The 12,757-nt window shown below is 35.9% G+C and overlaps 1 protein-coding gene across 6 annotated transcripts in view; it reads right to left on the reverse strand.

Moving 5' to 3' along the window:
• Window positions 1-12,757, reverse strand: part of Kcnq5 (potassium voltage-gated channel subfamily Q member 5) — a 513,487-nt gene that overhangs the window by 174,878 nt on the left and 325,852 nt on the right. For 5 of the 6 annotated variants that reach the window (XM_063226942.1, XM_063226945.1, XM_063226943.1 and 2 more), the window contains one exon: window positions 8,088-8,178. The exons of the other annotated variant lie outside the window; for it this stretch is intronic. In XM_063226942.1, coding sequence (XP_063083012.1) covers window positions 8,088-8,178 — 91 coding nt within the window. The remainder of the gene's footprint in view (window positions 1-8,087; window positions 8,179-12,757) is intronic. 6 annotated transcript variants of the gene reach the window in all.

A 12,757-nucleotide genomic window follows, 5' to 3' on the forward strand; every position in this document is an offset into this window, starting at 1 on the left:
TTTCTCATTGTTGAGATAAAATAACCAATGTCCAAAATTAAAGAGGGGAAAGTTTATTTATCTCACAGTTCATGGAGGTTTCAGTCCATACTTGGCTGGCTCCAAGGCAGAGTAGCATGGTACAGGGAAACAGTTCATGGCAGTGGAAGACATCAAAAGTAACAAGAGTAAAAAGGAGAAGAGAGAATGTACAAACCTTTTTTCTCCTTTACATCTTATACAGGCTACCAGCCGCTGGGCAGGTGTACCACTGACACCCATAATCCCAGCCCTAGACAATGAATCAATCAAACTCTAGATGTCAGCTCTCATGACTGCATGAGACTTTGAGGCGGACACTTAGACACACACCATAACATAAGCTCTGCCAGTACATTTACAATAAAATTAGATCTACCCTGGTTGTATGTGTACATTTTAAGAAGCAACTCACCATGCAAGAAAACAGCAAACCCATGTTTGTTTTGTTACATGAAGTATAAGTGGCAAATAGGCATGTGTTCTATGTAGAAGGTGTTAAACAACCAGATATTGGGAAAACTTGGCTGCAGGACTACATGTTTGAATTACAACCCACCTGAAGTCTGGTGTCTTTCCATCACATAAAGTAGAGGATACACCTAGATAATTTTTGTCTTATTAAAATTGATAGTGGCATTCTTTTTATATGTATGGGTGGGCAATTTAGAAATGATCCCTTACAATGAGAATTTTGCAAAAGGTATCTGTGGCTTTCATATAATGAAGAGTTTGTTTTCAATGTGGTAAACAATTTTTATTGTCTTAAATAAAAACTTTCAAATTAATCTGGAAGGCAAGAAGTTGTATCAAGTGGGATAAAATACACCTCAAATAGTATCATTGTTAGGAAAATAAGGGTCAAAGTGCTGAAACATACAGCCTTTAGCCAATGAGGCCAAAACAAAACTTTCCACAATAGTCTAATCTGGAAATAGGAGAATTTAATAGCTCACCTGGACGAAGTGAGCTGGGACTAGAAGATGAAAATTTACACTCATTTATTTACTACATGGATCAGACTATTGTTTGCAAAAATATTTAGAATGCTTGACATAACAAACATCAAGTAGTCCAAACTGACATATTCATTTGTGGTAACTCTGAATGTAGATACCTTGTTCTAGGTAAAAGTATTGTAAGCATCACTTGACATTCATGGAAACAAGAAGAAGCTTGGCTTTAGTGAATGGTACAAATGCATTTGTCAACATTGAAAGAAGCAAGAGAATGAGATGCATCCCTTGCAGATATCCCAAGCTTTCAGTCTGCAAGTCTTGGGTCATGTTTCTGTTTTATACTTGGTTTATTATCTTGCATAAATTATTTATCCATTTGGTAAAATGAAGGGGGTAATAGTTATATTGTTTGTTTTTAAAATAAGAAATCAATTAGTCAAATAAATGACAGATACCCGCTTAAATACTTTTTAATACCCTTTTAGTTTTGACGAGTTTGTGAAATTAACACCACCTCCCAGAAACCACCAACCTATTATATTCTTATGATCTTTTGCTACTCTGAGTATGCAGTATTTTTCTTTTTGTGAGTGGCTTATTTCACTTAGCATAATGTGTGCCCTCTCAAGGTTAATCTATATTGTAGAATGTCAGAATTCATTTCCTTTTTAAAAGTTGAGTAGCATTCACTAATGTGTTTATATTACATTTTGCTTATTCATTAGCCTTGATACTTGTGTTATTTCCACGTATTAGCCATTGTGAATATGTTGCAAGGAAAGTGAGTATATAAATATTTCTTCAAGATCTCGCTTTCAGTTCTTCTGGATGTAACCCCAGGTGTGGGTTTGTTGCATGATATGGTAATTCTGCTTTAAGTTTTTGTAGGAACTGCCATTTTATTTTTCATATTGGCTATTTATTGCCCATTTCCACAAATAGGAAGCAAGTGTCTCAATTCTTTAACAATATTTATTATGTTTTGATAGCCGTTCTGATGAAAGCCATTCTAATGATATTTATTATAGTTTTGACTAGCATTTTTCTAGTGATTAGTGATGATGACTTACTTTTCATGTGCTTATTGTTCACCTGTATATTTTCTTTGGAGAAATATATCCATAAACCGGGGGTGGTAGTGCATGCCTGTAATCCCAGCACTTGGGAGGCTGAGACAAGAGGATTGTTGCAAATTTGAGTCTAGCCTGGGCTGCAAAGTGAGCCCAAGGCCAGCCTGAACTGCATAATGAAACCCTGTCTCAAAGAGATGAAAGAGAGAGACAGACAGAGGATCGAGACAGAGAGAAAGAAATATATCCATGATCTTTGATTCTTTTTGAAGTAGGCTATTTTTTTGTTGTTGGGCTTTAGAAATTCTTTACATATTCTAGAAATGAATCCCTTATAAGATATATGATTTGCAGATATGTTCTTCCTCTCTATGAGTCATTTTTCTATTCTGCTGAAACTGTCTTAAGGTGTACACAATTTTAAAAATTTTATGCACATCAAAAGAAATCACCAACAGAGTGAAAAGACAATCTGAAAAGTGGGAAAAATTAGCTGTCCCTCAGATATAAGACTTATATCTAAAACATATACGGAACTGAAAAAAGTCAGACAACCTAAATTCAAAGACCCAATTCAAAAACAGGCATCTGAGACATTACTCACATGAACAGATACTAATGGCAAATAAATATATAAGAAAATGTTCAACATCATTGATCATTTGAGAGATGCAAATTAGAACGACACTGAGATTACATCTAACTCCAGAAAAAATGGCTATCATCAAGAAATCAACCAATAACAAATGCTGGCAGGGGTGTGGGGAGAAAGGAACCCTTCTTCTTCACTGTTGGTGGGAGTATAGACTGGTGTAATCACTGTGGAAATCAGGAAACTCAGGAGATTCTTCAAAAAACTAGGATCAGATGCCCCATCTGTTCCTTTTCTGGGTATCTTCCCAGAAGAATTAAAAACATCATACCACAGCAATATGTGTGTACCCATGTTTATAGCAGCACAATTTGTAATAGATAAGCCTTGGAAACAACTCAAATGCCCATTAGGAATAGATCCCATGAGGAATAGATAAAACAGATGTGCTATTTTTATACAATGGAGTACTAATCAGCTATAAAAAAGGATAAACTCAAGACTTGTGTAGTAACTGGATGCAACTTGAGACCATATGCATAAGTTGAATTAAATCAGACTCATATGTGTAAACATCATAGTATTTCACTAGTGTGAGAAATTGAACAAATAAGTAAGGTCCAAAACGCACAATAGATACCGTGAAATGAGAAGAAATCATTCAAAAGGAAAGAGAAACTGTGATGGAGGAAAGGAGAAAAGAAGAAAGGCAAAAGAAAAATTAACTAAATATATATAATTAAGATAGCTAAACTTAATTTCTATTAATTCACTGACAAGAAAGGCTTGTACTTATATTGTTTGATCAGATATATAGGTATTTTCATACATCTTGTAATCTGAGAAAGTACTTTGAAAATAACAATACACAATGTAGTAACCATTGTTATTCTATTTCGTGTTTTGAAATTTCATATCATTGTTTTTAGTAATTTTTCTGTAAAATAAAAGATATTAATTAAGTACAATCAGTGTACTTCTCCTTCGTTGCCTGTGCTTTTGGTGGCAGAAACTGTTGTCAAATTCACTGCCATACTGTTCCTGGCTTATATTTTTTCTAAGAGTTTTATGGTCTTAGGTCTTACACTTAGGTCTTTCACCCATTTCACTCTCTTGTATGTTGGTTTTTCCAGCTCTATTTGTTAAAAAGAGTGTCCTTTATCACTGAATGTTGGCACCTGGACAAAAATCATGTGACAAGACCATGCATAGTGATCTAATCTATTTCTGAACTCTGTTTCATGGTGTACCTGAATATCTTTATGCCACACTATTTGGATTACTGTACCTTTGTTATAAGTATTGAAATCAGGCATTGTGAGTCATCTAGTTTTATTTTTGCTTAGAATATTTAAGGTCAATTGAGATTCCATATGAATTTCATGATAAATTTTTATACTTCTGCAAAAATTCATCTCTGGGATTTTAATAGGGATTACATATAACCTATAAATCATCTTGGATATTACTTCTTGATAAAGATACATTGATGGACTTGTGGACTTTTTCATTTTTCATGTCTCTGTTTTTTTGGAATTATTTTGTAGTTTTCATTGTATAAGACTTTTATCCTCCTGGTAAGTAAACTCCAAAATATTTACATATCATGCGACTGTAAAGGGAAATGTTTTCATAATTTTCCCTTTTTATTGTGAATATAAGAAAATATAGTCATATTTGTGTGTCAACTTCATATGCTACTACTTTTCTGAATTTATTTATTATCTCATATTTTTATGGAATCTTTGAGTTTTCTATATGTAACATCCTATCATTTGTGAACTCAGGTGAATTTACTTTTTCCTTTTCAATTTGGCTGCTCTTTATTTCCTTTACTTGCCTGCTGTGTCTAGCTAGAACTTCTGGTCCTGTGCTGAATAGGAGTAGCAAAAGAAGGTGCCGAGGTCCTGATTTTAGAAGAAACTTTTGTGGTTTTTTTGGCCATAAATATGTTAGCTCTGAGTTTTCCATATTTAGCTTTTATAATATTGAGGTAGTTTCCTTCTATTCCTAGTGTGTTGAGATTTTTCCTGCTGCTGTTGATGTTTTGTTTTAATTATGAAAGGGTGTTGAACTTTGTCAAATACCTTTTCTGCATCAGTTGAAAAAATCATGTTTTCCCCTCCTTTATTCTGCTAATATGGTGAACTACACTAATTGATTTTTTTTGTATTTGGAGCCAGCCTTCCATTCCAGTAAATAAATCCTGTCACTCTTTGTAATCCTCTAATATGTTGTTAAATTTGGTTTAATAGTATTTTGTTGTTGATTTTTACATCAGTATTCATAAGGGCTGTGATCTGTGGTTTTCTTTTCATGTAGTAGCTTTGGCATCAAGATACTGGTGCCTCACAAATCAGAAAGTATTCTCTCATCTGTAATTTTTTGAAAAGTTTGATGGGGACTGATGTTAGTGCTTCTTTAAATACTTATTAGAATTTATCAGTGAAACCATAAAGTTTCACACTTTCTTGTTTTTGAGAAGATTTTTGATTACTGGTTGAATTTTCTCACAAGTTATATGTCTATTTAGATTTTCTGTTTCTTCATGATGTGGGCTTTGTGGGTTTTGTGTTTCTTGTAATTTCTTCATTTCATCTAAATTATTAAATTTGTTGACAGCACTCTCATAATCCTGTTTCTGTAGAATCGTTTAATTTCTGATTTTATTGATGTGAATTGTCCATTTGTTTCTCTTAGATTATGTAGCGAGAAGTGTGTCAGTTTTCCCAATCTTTTCAAAGGACCAATCTTTGATTTTATTTTTGTTTTCTATTCTCACCTTCATGTATCCATTTTTTGGTCTTTATTATTTCTTTTCTACTGCTAGCTTTGGATTGTTGTTCTAAAAATTGTATAACTAGCTCATAGATTTGAGATCTTTGTTGTTCTTTAATGTGATAATGTAAAGTGATAAATTTTCTCCTTAGCACTGCTTTAACTATGCCTTTTAAGTTTTGACACGTTATGCTTTGGGTTTGTTCATCTCCAGTATTTTATTAGTTTTTGGTTATTTCTTCTTTCTTTCTTCTTTGATCCATTGTCTTTGAACACATTGTTTAAGAATGTGTTGCTTAATTTATACAAATTTGTGAACAGTTCAGTTGTATTTATGTTATTAATATTTAACTTCATTCCACTGTGAGTGGAAAAGATATGATACAGTATATTTTAATTTTTAAAATACTTGACAGTAAAAGAATCTTTGCCATTAATTCTGATAAAACAAAACAAAACAAAACAAAACAAAACAAAACAAAACAAAACGATCTCACTCACTTTGAAGATCCCTGCCCTATCACATTTTCCACTTTCTGAAGCAGATCCAGAGGTCCTCTTGTAAATGTCTTGATTTAGTTGTGCTGTTATGGCTGCATCAATGTCCTGAATTGATTCAAAATATTTACCGTTTGTGTCATTTTGACTTGGGGGTAAAAGCAGAGGGCATACAGAACCAGATTCTGTGAATAAGATGTCTGAGGACACACTGGTCCCTGTATGCCCTCTTCTTCTTTGTGTGTGTGTGTGGTACTGGGGATTGAATTCTCAACCTTGCGCTTGCCAGGCAGGTACTTCACCACTGAGCTAAATCCCCAGCCCTCCTTTCTTCTTTCCTAAGTCCAAAAGCATTGGAGATTGACAACTTTGAGACTGGTGTTAGAGCTCATGATAAGAGTGCCTCTTACCTGCCATAGTGAAGGTTTTGAGGTTAGTTTCTAGCAACACACACACACACACACACACACACACACACACACACCCTGATTGGTGGTATGTACTTTCTTTTTATCAGTAAAATACATTCCAGTTACTGAACACTGATCAGTTGTTTACTGTTAAACAGATTTTTAAAGTAAAAATTCTAGTCAAATTTGGGCTTTGTAGTTACATGGGTTTCTTTGAACCATATAGAAAGTCATTGACAATGACTGGATTTCTGTTTCAGAGATTTGGAAGACATAACCTAATATTTTGAATTCTTGACATAGGAAAGAAAACTTTTCCTGGGTTACCTTGTGATTGATTTATTTCTAATAAAAACCATTGATCATGCAGTAGATCTACTTTTTCATGTTCCCCAATCTGAAAATTATATTTGTATTTTTAATCTAAAGTTCCTGGTTATAGTTAAGTATGAAGACCTAAAGCCAGTGACACTTTCAACCTTGGGCTGAGGTCATGTTTTACTACCTCTGTCCTGCTTATCACTCAAATGAAAACTCTGTAAATGGAGAACATCCCTTATGTGTGCTTTGGTCTCTGTTCTTTACCTTGAGGTTTGAAAGAACAAATGCAGCATTAACATTAGAAATAGGCTGCTGAGCACAATTTGTATGGAAACAAATTGGAATAAATTTGCTTCAGCCTCAAAGATGCTTTCCTCCTAATAATGGCTGAATGACTTGATGTCTTGGCAACCCCAAGCACAAATAAGCCATCTGAAAACAAAGATAATAAAAGCATCTGCCCTCTTCTCAGGCTACAGGAGTTGAAATCCTTCGGTTTTCTCCTTCATAGTAATAGTATTCTTCTCATATTAAATGCTTACTGCTGTACATAACCTATCTCTGCTTATTAGGGGCACATAAAACATTTTAAATGGTCTCTCCTCCCCTGTATTCCATTAGGGCTTACATAAGTGAACTGTTCCAGTTCATGCAGGTAGTTCTGAGATTGTCAGATCTGATAATTTTAGACTAAGTGAGCAGGTCAAATGGATGAAAATGAACCAAATTTTCAATCAGACGTAATTTTGATATACAATGATAAGTTTCATTATAATAGAAAACATAAGAGCTTTAAAAAAGTTCCAGAATAATGCAGACTAAAATACCTGAGGGTCTTTTTCCATTGGAAAGTGAATTGAATAATTCTGTGTGGCTGAGGATTGACAGCATAATGGAAAGAAAGCAAACTGCAGAATTTCTCACCAGGTAACTACATTACCAGAGAAACTCATGATATAGTCTGTTATTTGAAAAGAGCACGAAGGAACCTTCTGTCTCCTTATGAAGTACCATATTCTCATAGTTCTTGGCCAATTATACTTAGCTTCTGCTAAATTGCAGTTATTGGAAAGTCTCACTCCCTTGCAACCTTTAGCAATAAGAGAAGCAGTCATGACACTGACTCTTCTTAACATTTTTTTTTTATTGGCAGAGGTAAACATAATTAAAACTGCTTTCAAATATTGCATTTTTTATATGAAGTGCTTTGGCCAAAGATACTGCTGCCTAATAGCAATATTGAATATTTCTATATTTGTCTGAAAACTGACTACTAGCTAAACTGGTAGGTTTCAGTGACCTTTGAAACTTTCATTTTTCAAAGTAACATTATTTTTATTCCTCAGATAGAACATTTTGTAGGATACGATGCATAGCAAAAATGTTATAAACAGTAATTATATAAACTTTATGCATGTTCTTGTTCAAATGTTTCACTTACCAGAATTAAGAGGCAACTTGAGGCCAATTTTGTATGCTCAGGGATGGTAGAAAACACTGACAAAATCAAGCAACCAAAGACAAGGAGAAAACTGTAAAACAACAAAAAAGAGAAATTTGGTAAGAACCTCACCTTGTCATCTCAGAATAAAACATCCACCCCATTTGAATGGGCATAGGTTAAATCGTAAAAGCTGTTATGGTGCAAGCCATTTTGAGTCTCAAAATATAAAATGATGCACAATGTAAATGAGGTCCTTTGCAAGTTTATGGATGAAAGAAAGACTGTGTATGATTCTGGATAGGTACTGGGCTGTGTTTAAGTGCTCACGTTGAACTATCTGAATTTCCCATGCAACTCCATTTCCAAGTAGGGACCCTAAGAAAGGCTCAGAAGTGGTTCTTGCCCCCCTGGCTGAGGGCTCACACTTAGCCACTCCTTTCGGAAAAACATGTTCTACCGCATGTTTGGTAGCATTGACAAGTGGATACTGACTGTAGATTGTCATTTGTCTTTTTTTCTATTAATATGAATAATAGAAAAGAAAAGGGATGATTTCTTATGCTTTCCAGATACCATCCATTTCCTTGTAGTCAAACTACTAGAGAAATAACTTTTAAGTAGAAGTCAAGTGCAGTCGATCTATCAACTATTTCTAGAGCTTCAAAAATCAAAGGTGAGCTGAGTTCCCAAGGAAAATGTCTAATAAAAGAGAAGGCTCTGTTTTGAAGTTGAAGTTACATCCTGAATGAGAGATAAACAAACTAAGCACCGGGTGCTTTATGGTGTATTTTTCATGTTTACTTATTCCTCAGAAAGTCATATGATAAATATTTATGTACTGATTTCTGATCTCCTTCACCCTGACAGGGGAATTAATCCTTGCCTCCCACTGGCTTATCCTGAGAAGTATCCCAGGTGTCTTTACCACACTTGACTCAAGAAGATCCAAGAGGCCTACAAGTGAGGATTGGCTGACTATGGCCTGGGAAGCAAATTTGACCCTGAACATCTATCTATTTTTGTAAAGTCTCGTTGATGTACAGCTGCATCCATTCATGTATGCATTGTCTGAAACTGCTTTCATTTTAAAACTGAAACTCAGCGGTGGCAGCAGAGACAATCTGAAACATTTGCTATCTGGCTCTTTAGAGAGTAATTGTGTTGACCTCTGACTGATGCTATCTATTCCTTCTTTTTTCTTTTGGTGACAGAGAACTGCAGTAGGAGCCCTGGACTGCTAAGGTTCTGGGAGCTGATAAAAATTATTACCATTCACAGGATAGTGGACACTAGGCTGTGAACTGTGCTGATTCCCCCTTTTCCTATATTTGCCCGCAGTGTCCCCACCAATTTACACAGAAATACCATTATTTCCATTGTACAGATGTAAGAACTGGGAATTAAGAAGAGTTTGTAACTTGTCCAAGGTTGTGCAGCACAGAGTAATTGGAGCACTGTGTTGTCAGCCCCTATCCTTTTCATGCAGGGTGTGAATGAATAGACAGAGAGTGGAGAGAACATTTTCAACCCAGAAGGACAATTATGAGATATTTGTCCCTCCTCAGATGGAGGGAAGAGTTGGTGCTGCTCTAAATAGACCATGTCTCTTACAGGAGGGAAGCAATCTACTAGTGATTAAAAAAACCTAGCATGTAATATTAAAATAACTCATGATACTTTTGACCAGTGCAACAAAATGAACCAGGACACTCTGAATTGTACTTTAAAATGCCTTGGACCCAAAACTGTAAAATTATCAGAGTCTATTGATCTAAAAATGTCTTGATCATCTGGGAATAAAGATGGTGGATAGATAACAGCAGGCTACAGAGGCTCCCTGAGATAGTCAACTTAGACTCCAAAACCAGTACAGTGTGGGGAGTCCCAAACAGGGAGATGGATCCACCAGACCCAGGAACAAACTAAGCTGAAAGAAACCAATTAAACATACAGTCCCGGTGCTACTATTGGAGTAGCTAAAGGCTCGGTGCTCTTGCTGCAGCTCTTGAACTTACACAGCTGAGACTTACTGAGCTACCTGAAAGCCTGCTGCCACTTCAACTCACTGGAGATGCACTCACGCTGAGGTTGGGGGTCAGCATGCCAAATGGAGAGCTGAGCGGGCGCAGAACATGCATCGACCTGTGGTGATGATGGGAATAAAACCAATCCACAGAAAAAGGGGCTCCAATAGATGACATTCTGGGGCCAAGCAGACTGGCGAGAATAAGGAGCAGTGATGACTTTCAGTCAGCTGCTCCCTTCTCAAGCAGGATTGGTGGGGTATGCTTGACCTGGGTCACGGCCCGGACTGAGATCCAATAGGTTAGCCCAAACTAAGTCCCTACACCTGGCAGCACACCTAAAAACAGTGAAGCCCTCAGAAGATTGACTGACCCGGAGGGGAGGGCCCAGCATACACTGCCCTTGCTTGTACCTCCATAGTATACTGCAGTAGGGAGGAACACCTAGTCAGCATGCTTCAGACGAACTATAATCAACAAAGAAAGAACTCCTATATACACCTGCATGAAAGGAACAAAATATATGAGAAGAGGAAGCAACAAGAAAGACCCCCAACCCCCAACCCTGAGAACATTGATCCAGGAAAGGTAAATGCAAAGAAGATTTAGGATGGAAAACATGCAATATCAGACACGGCACCAGTGGACATAAAGTGACATCTTCAGGACCTCATGGATGAGTTCAAAAGTCAAATATTTAATCAAGTAAAGCAAGATATAAATAGAATAATAAAAGAAATGCTAAGCACCTCTGAAGAATACACAGTTGGAAGAATGGAGGAAAACAAAAAAAAGGATGAAGAATATAAAGAAAACATAGAATACATGAAGCAGGTTCAAAGAGATTATCAGGAAATTAAAAACTCCTTTGAAAGCTGGCATAACTGCTTGAAAGAAAGTAAAGATAGTTATCCAAACTGGAGGACAGGCTTGCAATATGGGATCATGAAGGGAAAAATTTCTTAAGAATAACAAGGAAACAAGCAGTAACAATAGAAAGGCTAGAAGACGACAAGAGGATCTATAACTTAAGAATAAAGAATGTGAATGAAGAAGCAGGGGTACAAACAAAGGAACTACAAAGGCTATTCACAGAAATAATTAAGGAAAACTTCCCAAACATAGGAAAAGGAAATGATATTCAGATATATGAGGCATATAGAACTCCATCTACCTACAACCAAAACAGAACTACACCCAGGCATATAACAATCAAGATCCCAGAAATCCAATATAAGAACAGAATATTAAAAGCTGTCAGACACCAGAAACAGATTACTTAAAAGGGAAAGCCCATCATAATTAAGGCAGACTTCTCGGCACAAACCATCAATTGAGAAGAGTGTGGAACGAAGTATTCCAAGCCCTGAAAGAAAATAACCTCCAGCCCAGATTGATGTATCCTGAAAAACTGTGTCTAGATATTAGAAACAAGATGCTTCCAAGATAAAGAGGAACTCGGGGAATTCGCAACCACCGATCCAATGATGGAAAAATAGCACAATAGAAATGAGGCAGAGAAGGTTGGGTATAATTTCTAGTATAGATGGCCTAGGCAGAGTGGATCAAGAGGTAGGGTCCACCAAGGTGCTCTTTATAGGAAATATAATTAACCTGAAGAAGGGTATATAGACCAAAAATCAAATACGAGAAAACAGTACTCTAGGCAATAAGGAACCAGAGTAATAGGGGCAACTGGACCAGTATTTATGGATAGGTTGAAAAGACAGGCTTTAATAGGTAAAGAAATACAACTAGAAATCAAGTCCAGGAGTGAGAAGGTTTGGAACCACTTAGGTAAACAGCAGGTTGCCCACCTCCCCCCGCCATATAAAATCGAGGGTGTTGGGGAGACCCAAAAATGCACAGTACACCGTGGGGGAGTGGAAGGGGAGCAATAATCTTAAGAAAGACAGCCGAAGTTATTGCTTACAGTGTATCAGGAATTAAAACCCATATTACTCACACCACTCTGCTTAGATAGAACTTATTCTGTCCCATTTTGTATACAAGCACTAGATCTGAGGACACAGACAGCTATCCCAAAAATATCAGGATATAGCACAGTAATCATCTTTAATTTCCTATTAACTGAATCTGGATCCCTGTATAACTGATACTGTTATATCATGACTGATCTTAGTTAAACCTGATTTGTTTGATTGCTGTTTGTTATTGACAGATTTTATTCAAAATTATTAAGGTTGATAGTATTAAGTCTAAGAATATAGACAACTATACTGAAAATGACAATGATTCATTACAATACCCACGGCTTGATTACTAACTGCTTTTGTAGTTCTACACTATTTACAAAGTTGTATTTCTATTAATACTGTTATGTACTGATATATTCAATTATACTATATCTGATGGTATAGCCAATTCCATTGATGATAACAAGAGACAACACAGTAACCATGATAGAACTCCTTGTACAGGAGTTTCATATGTCTTTTTAGTTTTATGTGTCTATAGAAATATGTTTTGTTCTGTCCTGCATTGTTCTGTTTCTCCCTCTAATATAAAAAAGATAGAAATAAATGTTAAGATTCACACTTGCGTAAAACCTTATAAACAGTTTATGAGAACTGATCTTATGACACATGATGAAATGAACAACACTTTGAAGTAATAAAAGGC

This window comes from Cavia porcellus, unplaced genomic scaffold (genome assembly GCF_034190915.1).
Source record: "Cavia porcellus strain 051 isolate PalLab524CR breed Dunkin Hartley unplaced genomic scaffold, mCavPor4.1 scaffold_16, whole genome shotgun sequence".
In the NCBI taxonomy this organism is placed as follows: Eukaryota; Metazoa; Chordata; class Mammalia; order Rodentia; family Caviidae; genus Cavia; species Cavia porcellus.